The 13,351-nt window shown below is 43.1% G+C and overlaps 2 protein-coding genes across 2 annotated transcripts; both read left to right on the top strand.

Annotated features, from left to right (window-relative positions):
* Positions 1-5,962: 5,962 nt before the first annotated feature.
* On the top strand, positions 5,963-6,719 carry LOC119558500. The gene has a single exon (XM_037872005.1). The coding sequence runs from the start codon at positions 6,108-6,110 to the stop codon at positions 6,627-6,629; it is 522 nt and encodes a 173-aa protein (XP_037727933.1). The 5' UTR covers positions 5,963-6,107; the 3' UTR covers positions 6,630-6,719.
* Positions 6,720-11,407: 4,688 nt separating this feature from the next.
* Positions 11,408-12,728, top strand: LOC119558499 (protein slowmo). Its single transcript, XM_037872004.1, has 2 exons — positions 11,408-11,545; positions 11,653-12,728. The coding sequence occupies exon 2, from the start codon at positions 11,732-11,734 to the stop codon at positions 12,377-12,379; it is 648 nt and encodes a 215-aa protein (XP_037727932.1). The 5' UTR covers positions 11,408-11,545; positions 11,653-11,731; the 3' UTR covers positions 12,380-12,728.
* The last annotated feature ends 623 nt before the right edge of the window (positions 12,729-13,351 follow it).

The following is a 13,351-nucleotide window of genomic DNA, read 5'->3' as shown; positions in this document are numbered from 1 at the left end:
CTGAATGAGGGGGAAAAGCTGTGGCGTTAGTAGGATATTTAGCTTGCTTAGGAGGCCGTCGTGCTATACCCTATCAAAGACTTGTTGAATATCCATAAACACAGCAACTGTGTACATTTTGCTTTCCATAGCTTCCAGAGCAAAATTGACCACGCGATGCAGCTGTTCAGGTGTGCCGTGACTTTTTCGGAAACCAAACTGCCACTTTGGAATAGCTCTGCTCACACTTTCTAGTCCAAGTATCCGATCTAGTATAACTCTTTCCATCATTTTGCCCAATGCAGGTAAGAGACTTATTGGCCTGTATGCATCAACTTCGGTGGGTTGCTTTCCAGGCTTGGGGATCAACGTGATAATGGCACTCTTCCATGAACTTGGGTAGTGACTCAGCCTTAAGACGCTGTTAAACAACAGGACTATAAATAGCAGAGCTTTGGTGGAAAGAATCTTGAGAGTTTGGTTGTCAATAAGGTCCTCGCCTGGGGCTTTTTTGTTTTTGAGCTTTCCGATCTGTGCCACAACTTATTCTAGGGTAACAGGCTTTATGGGAAGAGCCATTTGAAAAGGCCTGTCCAGACGCATTTGCACAAGCATACGATTTTCCATCGGAGTTAGGTTTAACGGCTTAAATCTGTTCTCTAAATTGTCAGCAAAGATATCAGCCTTCTGCTGACTGGAGCCACACCAACCACCAGCGGGATTTCTAATCGGAGCCTTTGGGGTAACCTGTCTCTTGAATCGTTTCGTTAGCTTCCATAGAGAGTAGTTAGTCGATGCATCTGGACCCGCATTTTCCAACATATGGTCAATTTGATCTTGCTTGTTCTTTTTCAAGCCTTTGCTTAGGTGATTTGAAAGCCTTTTGTAGATGTTATAGACGCGCATATCTCCTGTTCTTGTGTATTCTCGACGAACTCTTTTTTTCAGATGTATAAGAACCAAAGCATTTTGTGGGAGCAAATTGCTTCTACTTTGATCCGGAGGTTGCCTTTGGTTTGGGGTAGCAGCTGTCGCAGCAGTGTATATTTGTTCCATAAAAGCCGTTACCGCATCTTCAAGATCAACTGGATGGTTAATCACAGTGTTGAGATTTATACTTCTGTCCAGGGTTTCCTTAAACTTTTCAACGGAAGAGCCGGGCGGTAGTAGTGATTTTCTTTTGGCCTTGTATTCAGGTGTTTGACTAAGCGTTGCAACAATTGACAAATGGTCCGAAGACAACACGTATTTTGTTTCGATCGCGAGTTGATTGAGTTGTACTCCATTTACGATGAAAAAGTCAAGAGCTGTTGGCGTAAGCCTAGTATTCGACGAATAAAAGGTAGGTCCCCCAGTAGCTAGAATTTGGCAGGAGCTAGAAACTATGGCCTCTTGAAGACGCTTTCCCCGACAACAAGACCTTAAATTGCCAAGAATTTCGGGCCCAGAGACGCTAGTAGCTGGTCGAAATCGTTCTTTGTCCAGGGCTCACTGGGAGGAAGATACAACGACGCTATTTTAAGGACCCTTCCATTTGTTTGAATATCAAGACTAGCTAGCTGTAACTCAGTTCGCGCTGTGGACTCAGTCTGAGTGCGGATAATGTTGGTCTTGATAAGGATAGCAGAACCGCCTTTAGCGGTATTGCTAGGGTGATTGGCAAAGTATTGGTCATAACCAGGAAGGTACATTTTAAGACCGGGACGCATATGAGTCTCGGTAATTAGCATTATGTCTATTGAGTTATCAATAAGGAAAAGACGAAGTTCTTCGCTTTTGTTAACTATCCCTCTTGCATTCCATAATCCGATTTTAATATCTGAGACTGTCATTTTCTAGAAATAAGAACCTGAACTAGATCGCGAAAAGCCTTGTTCGACTCAATCGTTTCCATGACTAGCTTGAAGAGTTGATCTAGCCTAACGTATATATCAAAGATTGCCTTCTCCAAGGTAGACATATTTCGGTTTGGGTTGCGGTCATTTTCAGGTACATGTGCAACAGTCTGCCTAGCTGCAGCGCTGATATTGTTTGGAAGGTTATTTCTTGCCATATCTGCATAATCTGGACAGCTCTTTCGAGAGCTAAGGATAAGAAGGTGTGTTGCTATCCATTTATAATTCTACTATATTTTTCGATTAGGAAAATAATAGAAATCAAATGCAATATATTCAAAGTCTTTACTTCTTATCTCCCGCTGAGCAACGGGTGCACAAGCGAGAGACAAGACCTAGCCCAATGGGCAAAGTCGTACACAACGCTTACACGTTCGCTCGGGTGATAAATTAATAGAGCTCGGTAAAGACACCGGCGGGCGGTGTCTAAAAATAGATTGCGCGCAGATAAGCACAACTGAAGAAGTCCGAGATCACTCTCTGGTTGCTGATTAAAAGCTTAACACGACCGTACGAAACCAGTGCACAAACTCGAATGGCTTCAGAGCGCTGCGCGCCAACTTCGTGTTTTTACACTCACACTAATGCAAGGCAAACTTGTGATGGTATGTGTGTGCCGACCACTGGTCTATATTAATGTCTATCACTAACTGATTTTCACTCTGATAGCAGTCTAATAACTTCATAAATTGATTTTTAACTCCTACATGTAAATATTTGCCACCTGCTACCCGCAAAATAATTGACGTCTAAATTTTCTTCTCGCAAAATTGTAATCAGGTCTCTAACGCATTCGCGGAAGACTCTATGCTTATTGTGCCATTGGAGAAGCTTGTCATTTAACAAACCACTATTTTGCAAAACTGGGAGTCCGTCATTAGTTTCTACACCTAACTCCTCTGTTTCTTAAACTTCTATATGATAATTAAAATCTGCTGTATTGAATGCCCAAATATCAGACACTTCTAATTCATTTGGCGGCTGCGCTTGCTCTATTTCCCTAAATCTCTTTTGGCATTTAAAATAATTATATTCTTTTCAAAATTTTCATTTTATAATTCATATAACAGTGTTTGATCCCCTGTACAAGGTGAGTTCCAAAGTAAGCAGGACTTTAAAAAAAAAGACAGAACAAATAGTTTTTTCGGCAAAATCAATTTATTTTATTCAAAATAGTCTCCTTCTGCTTTAATACCGAGTTTTGCACGGTCCAAAAGCATGTCGAACGAGTGTTTTAGCTCGTTGCCCGGTATGGCCGCCAGTATGCCGGTGCAAGCCTTTTGAATGGCCTCTACGTCTGCATAACGCTTTCCTTTTATCGGCAAATGCATTTTTCCGAAAAGGTAGAAGTCGCACGGTGCCATATCAGGTGAATACGGGGAGTGGTTGATGGTTAAAATGTGATTTTTGGTCAAATAGTCGGACACAAGCGTCGATCGATGAGACGGCGCACTATCGTGCAGCAAACGCCAACTTCCATCTTCGCGATATTCGAACCGAACACGTCGAATACGGCGCACCAAACGCTTCAAAACTCCAAGGTAGAATACCGCATTAACGCTTTGGCCGGGTGGAACAAATTTGTGAACAATACCCTTGGAATCATAAAAACAAATCAGCATTGTCTTCACTTTTGACTTCTCCTGGGTTTCGGCTCGTCCGGCGCCTTCCATTCAGCACTCTGGCGTTTCGTTTCGGGATCATATTGAAAACACCACGTTTCGTCACCAGTCACAATCTTGTAAAGGAAGTTCGGGTCTTTTTTGCCTCTTTAATGATGTCCTTCGAATGTTGAATTCTGAGCAATTTTTGGACGTCAGTCAATTTGTGCGGAACAAACCGTGCACACACCTTTTGTAAGCCCAAATGTTCGGACAAAATGCGATAAATCGATGTTTTGGAGATTTTCAATTCTATTTCCATGAATTTCAATGATGATTTCGTCTGATTTTTTATGAATTCACGCACAGTTTCGATGGAACTTTCGGTGATCACGGATTTTGGTTGGCCAAAACATGTTCATCGGCATTTATGTCCTCACGACCACTTCGAAAACGTTGAAACCACTCGTGCACTCTGCTACGGAATAGGCAATCATCGCCATACACTTGTTTCATCAATTGAAACGTTTCGGTAGAAGTTTTACTAATTTTAAAACAAAATTTAATGTGGGCTCTTTGTTCGAAGCTCATTTTCGCACCGATGACAAAAATATACTGACACTTAAAACGCAATAACCTCACTTCCAATAGATGAAATGTCATGAAATTTTTACTGGAAGTCGATAAACGATAGCAGATTCTAACGCACCAGATGACATATAGATGGCGCCACTAGAGGGCGCTAGATTCAAAAAGTCCTGTTTACTTTGGAACTCACCTTGTAACTCTTTTGCACTTTTAAAAAATACCCAAGCCACTTATTGACCCTTAAGGGGCCACTCGGTGGTTGATCCCTTTTGTACCCCGTGGGGGCCACCGCCCCCCTTAAGAACTACAGGGTAGGTACCTTTTGGGTGTATACAGACGCACCCCAAGTATATGCACCTAGGTCATGCCAAAGTTACGTTCAGTTTTGTTCCGCACCCTTGTAAGTAGAATGGGTAGACTCATCACTATCGGCACAGGTTTTTGGTGCCATTTCATAATAAAAAAAAAATGTTTGTGCACATTCCGTTGTAGGGGAGGATAGTTAAGGGGCAAGGATAATTTGTGGCCTTTCGCCGAAAGGAAGCAATACCACAACAGGGCAAATCCGCAGAATAGTTGAAGTACTGGAGGAGCTGGAGGACGCACTAGGGCGCCCGCTAAGGAACAGTTTGAGAAGCCATAGCCAGCCACTGCAAGGATGCTGGGCGACTTCCTGCATCAGCGCATCAACTCCGTTGATCATATTGGGACTCGGAGCTGGACTGTGGTGGCGCGGGAAAGACGGCGAAGCATCCGTGGGACGAGAAGAAAGCTTTAAACTACTAATTTACAATAATAAAAGCATTCGATGAACATTTTATTTAATTTTATTTTAGTTTCTTTGTGTACCAGCAAACTCCTCCTTTTTTAATTTATCCAGTTGATTTGTTTTCCGTTTGGCAACAAACCCAGCTGCTTGACAGTAAGTCCATGCTATGTACATGCATTGCGGGTGAAATTTGAAAACTTCGGTCACACGGCCGATCTGAGTACTAGACTTAAACTGCTACCCGTCTTGTATAAAGTGCGCGCCACTTTTAATGAAGATTCTAAAACTAGAGGGGAATTTGAGCTTAAACGCCATCAGATAAAAAAGTTATGAATTAATTTCAGCAAAGGAAAAAATTAAACTTACACAAATTTTTACGAAAAATTTGCGTCAAAAAGCTATAGCCGCAATTTGACAAAATGAAGAAAGATTTTAAATAAAAAACCACAAAATCTTTTCCATTTGTCATAAAATGCTTGGTGTCAAAAAAAATATTTTTAAAATATAATAATAAATGGTACATTGCACATGGAAGTACATTATATACACATATAACTATTTTTAGCACAATACTGGGGCAAGAGTAGCTAAAAAAGTATTTCGACATTTTGCAACCATTCTTGAAGACTTTGCAATTGACTTCAAAGTGGTGTAGGAAAAAGTTATAGCCTAAAGAACAGGCTTTCCATGACTTGTTATTTATAGCCGCTATGTCCAACCAATATTTTCTTACTATCCTTAACCCACTCTCCCCTATGGTTGTTACGCATCTTGTAGTTTATATTATCTTTCGAGTAAGGGTAAAGCATGCGCGGATCCACGGGGCGATATAATGGATAGTCCCCCCTATTCGGTTTAAAAAGTGTATGTAATGTGTATTTTGTTCCACTTTTTTTTTATTACTACTCAACAAATTTTTTTTTATATTCCCCACAACTGAATTCTGGAACCCCCGCTAGTTAGGTGAATCAAAAACACTAAAGATAGAAACGGACAGACATGTATGTACATACGAGACTCGTCTAGTAATGCCAGTCACGAATTTATAACATACATACTTTATGGGGTCGGAAACGTCTCTTATAAGTCATCTTCATTATACCCTCTGCAAAGTTAAAAAGCACCACGTTCCAAATTCTACCATTCCACTTTTGTAGCTAACTCATCGACGCTAATTTAACACACATCAACTTTTGGGAGGAATCTGTTTTGCTAGCGCCGATTATTCTTTTGCTTAGCACTCAGTATTAAGACATTTTCGTTGAACCCCGCTAAATGTCGTACCTACTCACGGAAATAGCACTAGAGATGCTGGGCTATAAGTTCTACGACACCAACGGTACCTTCCATCTTACAAACTTTCAAAACAACTCGACGCATTGCGAACCGCATACCGACGAACCCTCGCTGACGGATTTTATCAAGCAGATTGATTCATTGCACGGAAAGCCGACTAACCAAGTAGAGCGGGAACCGGAGGAGGCTGATCTGGTCGCCGACTATGTTCCAGAGTCACGTAATCCACGACGCACGCCGGCCAAGGCTCTGGCCAAAATAATGGACTACGAAAGCGAGAAAATTATTAACCAGATCAGCACACGTCTGGAACGGTCGTTGAGCCGGCGGGCGGCGGCTGACAGTGATGTTCTGCTGGGCGAGATTACAGACGAGGAGAATGACCTAATCAGGGCCGACGCCAACGTAATGCGCAAGTTCCGCGAATTCCTGCAGGCGCGCTTGCAACGGCTGGACAAACGGCCCTACGATAAGTATGTGCGGACCTTCGGCTCGGAGTAGGATGGCTGCCACGCAATAAGAGAATAAGTAACGTTAAGAACTAGTCCAAAAATGGTTTATAAACATTAATAAATGAGTTGTTGAGCACTGGTGGAATGCGGTATTTTTTAGAGGTGGGGAAACATCGATGCATCGGTGTTTTAAAATTTTTAAGAAACATCGATGTGTTTTCAAGTCACAAATTTTAGAGAAACGGTGCGGAAGGTATGTAAGCGAATACTGTGTGTATAAATTAAGTTATTTACTGTAGTTTTGAGATTTTCCATGAAATATTTTCCTAACTATAATACTAAAACATACTATATAAAAAGTTTGCCGCACGCACTTTAACGCCCACAAACTTCAGAAAATCGTAAATATGAACGTGGATATCTCGGAAACTATCAAAGATAAAGAATTGGGATTTCAGGTTTAGATTCCGTACCCTTGAGCGCAGCGCAGCGCGAGTATGCCTCGCCCACAAGCCGCTCAAGCCTGTGGCGCCCACAATTTTTATGCTAAAAAAAATTTGTTAATTAAAATGTATTAGTCTCGTCATTACCTATTAATTGACCCAAAAAAAGTTTGTCACGCCCACTCTAACGCCCATAACGCTTAAATCTGTCTACCGCCGGCAGGTGGCGCATTTCAATCTCGCTTTGCTGCTTGCATGTCTCCATTTCCCTTTGGTCCCTTAAGCTGGGTAACGGGTATCTGATAGTCGAGGTACTCGACTATAGCGTTCTTCCTTGATTTTTTAGTATTAGCCTAGTACTCAGATCGGCTAAGAGTTTCACTAATCGAAAAATCTTATTCGTTGTAGTGTGACCGAAGTTTTCAAAGTTCACCCGCCATGCATGTGGCATGGTCTTACTATCAAGCAGGTGGGCTTGTTGTCGAACGGAAAACAAATCAATTGGAGCAATTTAAAAAAGAAGAGTCTGCTGGTGCATAAAGAAATTAAAATAAAAATAAATTAAATGTTTTTATGTATGTAAATTAGAAGTTAAAGGCTTTCTTCTCTTCCCACGGATGCTCCGCCATCTTTCCCGCGGCATCTGTAGTCCAACTCCGAGCTGGCCAATAATGGCTGGTGATAGCTCCTCCAGCTGTCCCTTAGCGGGAGACCTTATTTCCTCCTCCCGGCGCATCCTCTATCTCCGCTCCATCACCAGCTGCCAAGTAGCTGGTGAAGGAGGAGTCCTTAATGGAGCTCATCGGAGATCGTGCGATGTCCCATGTTCCTTCCCACTGGGATTCTCTAGTGGATCTCCTCCAGCGCTTCAACTATTCTGCGGATTTGACCCGTTGTGGTACTGCTTCCTGTCGGTCAATTTCCACAATAATGGGCAACAGCTTGGAATTGGCATCCTTTTTCATCCGCACTGACCTTTAGCCGTTTTGGGTGTTTTTCTTCCATTTTTAATTTTTAAATTCCCCACCGCTTCTGCACGAACACCGCCAAAGATTAAATTTCTTATTCTTTGGGCCGCGGCTAACGGCGTTCATCGAAAATTCACTCGTGAAATCTGGTATTTTTTCTGGTATTTCCTTAGCTCATCTGAGTACCGCGCTGAAAAACAGACCCGACGAAAACCTTTAGCCGCCTGTTTGCCTCTCGCTCACTCCTATGGTTAGCTCGCGGTTTTCCTCGATGTGAGTACTAGGCTATTGCTAGGAACGCCTATAACGCCGTTATGTCGCATCCCTCGATAATCGAGTAATCTGGAAAACCAGGGACGCCAAGGTGGTTTAGAGGGCAATGTTGGGCAACGTCAAAATGGGAGTCGGTTGGGGCGAATTCAAATTCAAACGGAATGAACGACGGTTAAAGGGACTTTTACCCGAAATGTCAAGAAAAAGGAGCCCGTAATCAGAATGGACTGGCGGAAGACAAATGGCCGACACAGGATTAGTTCAGATTTGGTGTCGGCGATGCGCAGTCGCACGGGTTCGAAAGAACGAAATCTCCTTTAGTAGTAACGAGATTTAGTTTGCCATCACCGCGAAAACACAAAAGAGGAGGTTTTCGTCGGTCGCCGACACCAAGGGACGGTCTCGAAAGACCAAGACATTGTGGTGAGTGTGTTCCGTGTAGTTGGGGGGGCAAAAGGACAATTAGAAATCTCGTTTCAGGCCAGCCAGAACGAGACAAGCGAGTATGTGGCCAGGTTCCACTAACCGGGAGCACTGATCATCCCGGCCAAGAAATAATCTCTTCGTGGAAAAAGGAGTAATCCGAACAAGAAGTGTGATCTTGTCCAGAGTTTGGCGGACTTGACCCGGTCGATCGCAGTACCACGTGGGGGAGTTACGTCACTAGGGAGCTGGAAGAGATTGGCCGCCCAGAGTGGAATGCGGCTATCTTTTTAAGTATTTGTTTTTATGTTGTGTCGTCCATTTATTTATTTATTTGAACATAATTTTTGTTGGGGAATTAATAATTTATAAAAATAGCATATTTATTGTACACTATTTATCCTATTTATTACACCATATATATCAATTCACTTAATTTATTTATGTAATACGTATTTATTGCCGCACGGACCTGAATTCACTGCGATCGTTTTCTCATCCTTATTTTATTCATTTTTGTATGATCGTTATATGGCTGCTAAGGTTGGGAGGGAGCGCTGAGATTTCGTGTTCACCCATCGAAGCCCACAACATAACCGATGGCATCATGGGACCTGGATGAGTATAAGAGTATAAGAGTGGGTTAGTTTCGGTGTATTCAAATGTTTGTGGGTATTACAGCTGATCACATTTCTTCAATGACTTGGCCAGCTGCAAGACCGTAGATGCAGCGATGTGTGTTGTGAGATACAAACTTCGGGTTGTTTATTGTTGCGTGTGTGTGGGCAGGGTCGGAGTACCTACACCCCAAGTGCTTTGAGCTAGTCGGCGATGCCTACTTCGCGGACACATGTAGTTCCGTTTTGGGAACCTCAAACAGCTGCTTGCATATCTCCCTTTGGTCACTTTAGCTGAGTAACGGGTATCTAATAGTCGAGGTACTCGACTTCAGCATTCTTCCTTGTTTGTTTTAAATTTGTTTGCTAAATAAAACCTTCGTTTTTTGTTTTAAGCCTAGTACTCACATCGACGAAAACCGCGAGCTAACCATAGGAGTGAGCGAGAGGCAAACAGGCGGCTAAAGGTTTTCGTCGGGTCTGTTTTTCAGCGCCGTACTCAGATGAGCTAAGGAAATACCAGAAAAAATACCAGATTTGCGAGTGAATTTTCGATGAACGCCGTTAGCCGCGGCCCAAAGAATAAGAAATTTAATCTTTGGCGGTGTTCGTGCAAAAGCGGTGGGGAATTTAAAAATTTTAAATGGAAGAAAAACCCCAAAAACGGTTAAAGGAGGTCAGTGCAGATGAAAAAGGACGCCTATTCCAAGCTGTTGCCCATTATTGTGGCACTTCACCGACAGGAAGCAATACCACAATAGGGGCAAATCCGGAGAATAGTTGACGTGCTGGAGGAGATCCTCTAGAGAATCCCAGTGGGAAGGAACATGCCGAGTGGGACTTCGCTCTTTACATGGACATCCTGCCGAGCGTGTTCTCGCAAAGAAAGTAAGATCTGGCCAAAATAATTTGGTTGCGTTGTACTAATAGAAGGATCTTTTAAGCAGAACCACCAGTAATATGATCTCCGAAGACCTCTCCATTCGGACTCCGTACACCATAACCACCAGCTATTTGGCAGCTTAAGCGGAGCTGGAGGACGCGCTGGCTTCTACAGGGAGGAGGAAAATAGGGCACCCGCTAAGGCACAGTTGGAGAAGCCATGTCCAGCCACTGCCAGGATGCTGGGCGACTTACTGCAGCATCAGCGGATCAACCCTGTTCCCAATCCGGCTCCCACTTCCTCAAGGTCCAATATGCCCATTGCGACTCGGAGCTGGACTGCGGTGACGCGGGAAAGATGGCGAAGCATCCGTGGAACGAAAAGGAAGCTATAAACAACTAATTTACTTAAATAAAAACATTCGTTGAACATTCCATCTATTTTTAATTTAATTTCTTTGTGTACCAGCAGACTCCTCATTTTTAAATTTCTCCAATTGATTTGTTTTCCGTTTGGCAACAAGCCCAGCCGCTTGACAGTAAGACCATGCTACATGCATTGCGCGTGAACTTTGAAAACTTCGGTCACACTACAAAGAATAAGATTTTTCGACTAGTGAGACTCTTAGCCGATCTGAGTACTAGTCTTTAATGTAAACCATAAACGTCTTTCAGTTGCGCTATATTATTTTACTAATTTATTTAAAAGCAGAAAAAAAATTAATTTTTTTTAAAACTTCGATGTCTTATCGATGTTTTTTTTTGTGTTTTTCTTGTCTTTGCACCGTCAAAGCAACCAATACTAAATAGTTGTAAAGAATTTATTTCATTTCATAGTTTTTTAATAATTTGGATGATTCTTATCGATATTTCACTCATCGATATACGCCAGCAGCAATGTATCATGTATCAAGAAAACGAAGCTTCCTATTTTTACGCTCCCTTTTTACTGATCATGATACAAGCATTTTTGAACTATGATTAGCAGTCATGTGCGTTCAGCAGAACTATCGTATGAATTCCATCAGTGATCAGGTATCATGTTGTTTCGCATCAGTGATCAGGTATCATGTTGTTTTGCTGAACGCGACCAATGTTTCAAGATATTAACTAAAAAAAGATATCATTCTTCGGTTATACAAAGAAATAAATCATTAAGTCCAACCACCACTGGTTTTTAGCCAGAAACTTATCCATTTCGAAATTCATACCCATCCCTACTATTGTTGACCTCGCTTCTGCAAATAGTGATGGTGCCACAAAGCGATATATCGATGGCACCCGCAGCACAGCCACACATCGATAGTAACGATATTGTCGTCGCTGGTTGTTTTACAGCTCTACACGGCAGGGGTAAAGGTTAGTTCTCGTCTCTATTTTCCGAAATATACTATTTCGACTTTTACATCAAAATTCGAGCCGTGAACACTGCCTAACGCTCTATCCCGCTCCGTCTGACCCCGCAGGCTCATCGCAGTCCACAGCTCAGTGACCAATTTAGGATACACATCCCCTCCTGAAGGCGACGACAACGGCGCTTGCATAATGAAAATCTGGACGTCAGAGCACATATTCAACCACCCGTGGGAGACGGTCACGCAGGCTGCGTGGCGCAAATACCCGAACCCTATGACTCCCTCCATTATTGGCACGGACGTTGTCGAGCGGCGGGTGGTGGATGGAGTGCTACACACACACAGACTGGTGCAGTCCAAATGGTACTTCCCCAAATGGACGCACGCTCTGATTGGCACGGCCAAGACGTGCTTTGCCAGCGAGCGCTCCACGGTGGACCCAGAGCGTAAGCAGATGGTGCTGAAGACGAACAACCTTACATTCTGCCGCAACATCAGCGTCGACGAAGTGCTATACTACGAGCCGCATCCAGCGGACTCCAACAAGACATTGCTCAAGCAGGAGGCCACCGTGACCGTCTTCGGCGTCCCGCTGTCCCACTATATGGAGGACCTGCTTACCTCGACTATCAGCACTAACGCAGGCAAGGGTCGGCAGGGCTTGGAGTGGGTGATCGGGCTTATCAACACGGAGGTAAAGGGCATCGCCCGTGGCACGGACGAACTTTTGCACAGCACACGGCGCTCCATCGACGAGGTCACGGAGAGCGCCAGAAAAAGCATGGACGAGATCAGCGCGCAGGCCGCCAAAGCGGCGAAGGCGATGCACATAACATAGGTGGCGACGAGGCGACAGTGCAGGCTCGCGGGGAAGCTGTTCATCAGTGAATTATTTTAGATGGCGCACGGTCGCCGTTTAAGTACTACAGTTAACCAATGGCAACGCGTGGTGGATCAACAATTACTTATTTTCTCTAGCCATTAAATATATTTTCTTACCAACTCCTTTTAGTCTGGTAGCTGGCGTCAATAAGAATTGCCCTCACCTGGCAGTGTGTGAAGGAACTCTCTCTAGTGGTAGCACATATTTATGTAAATCAGTATACATAAAGTAAAATGTAAGCTTTGTAAACCTCAGCAGAAATGGAAGAACGAAAAGAGCAATTAAACTACAAATTTGCCTACAACCAGTTGGTGTCAAGATCAATTTTATTAGGGGTGCCACAGTAATTGCTTAGTGCTGAGCTCGTGTACAATTAGGGGTAACTTCCGCTTAGCTCCAAACTCTGTTTTCGTTCATATTTTGCAAATCCAAGTGTGTATTATAAGCATAGCTCGAAAATAACAGTTGACCGTTTCTTGCAGTCACCAAAAAACTTTTTTGCACACCACTTGCACAAAAAGTCACAAAAGTCTCTTGAACGAACTATCTGTGCTCAGCCAAAAACCAATTTCGTGTTTCCTTTTTGCTCTGCTTATTCGCTGACTGTTTTGCAACGAGCGATGAAAATAAAAGTCTTGCATTTGTATGAGTGTATATGCGAACCCCAGTCGTAAGTTGCGGAACGTGTTTAAAAAAAACATAGTTCTGGGTCGTATCTTTTTTACGCAAAACAGCACGCATGCAAATTTTCCAAGGCAAATGTGTGTGCTTGGTGCATTCTATTGCGGTGCCTTCTAGATGTGTTTCAGAATAATGCATCCAGAAGCATGCCCAAACACCCGTTTCGGGAACGTATTCCGAAAAAAATAGTTCTGGGTCGTATCTTTTCTACGCAAATCCAGTCGTAAGTTGGGGAACGTGTTTTAA

This window comes from Drosophila subpulchrella, unplaced genomic scaffold (assembly GCF_014743375.2).
Source record: "Drosophila subpulchrella strain 33 F10 #4 breed RU33 unplaced genomic scaffold, RU_Dsub_v1.1 Primary Assembly Seq104, whole genome shotgun sequence".
NCBI classification, from domain to species: domain Eukaryota; kingdom Metazoa; phylum Arthropoda; class Insecta; order Diptera; family Drosophilidae; genus Drosophila; species Drosophila subpulchrella.
This window is presented reverse-complemented; position numbering and strand designations above follow the sequence as displayed.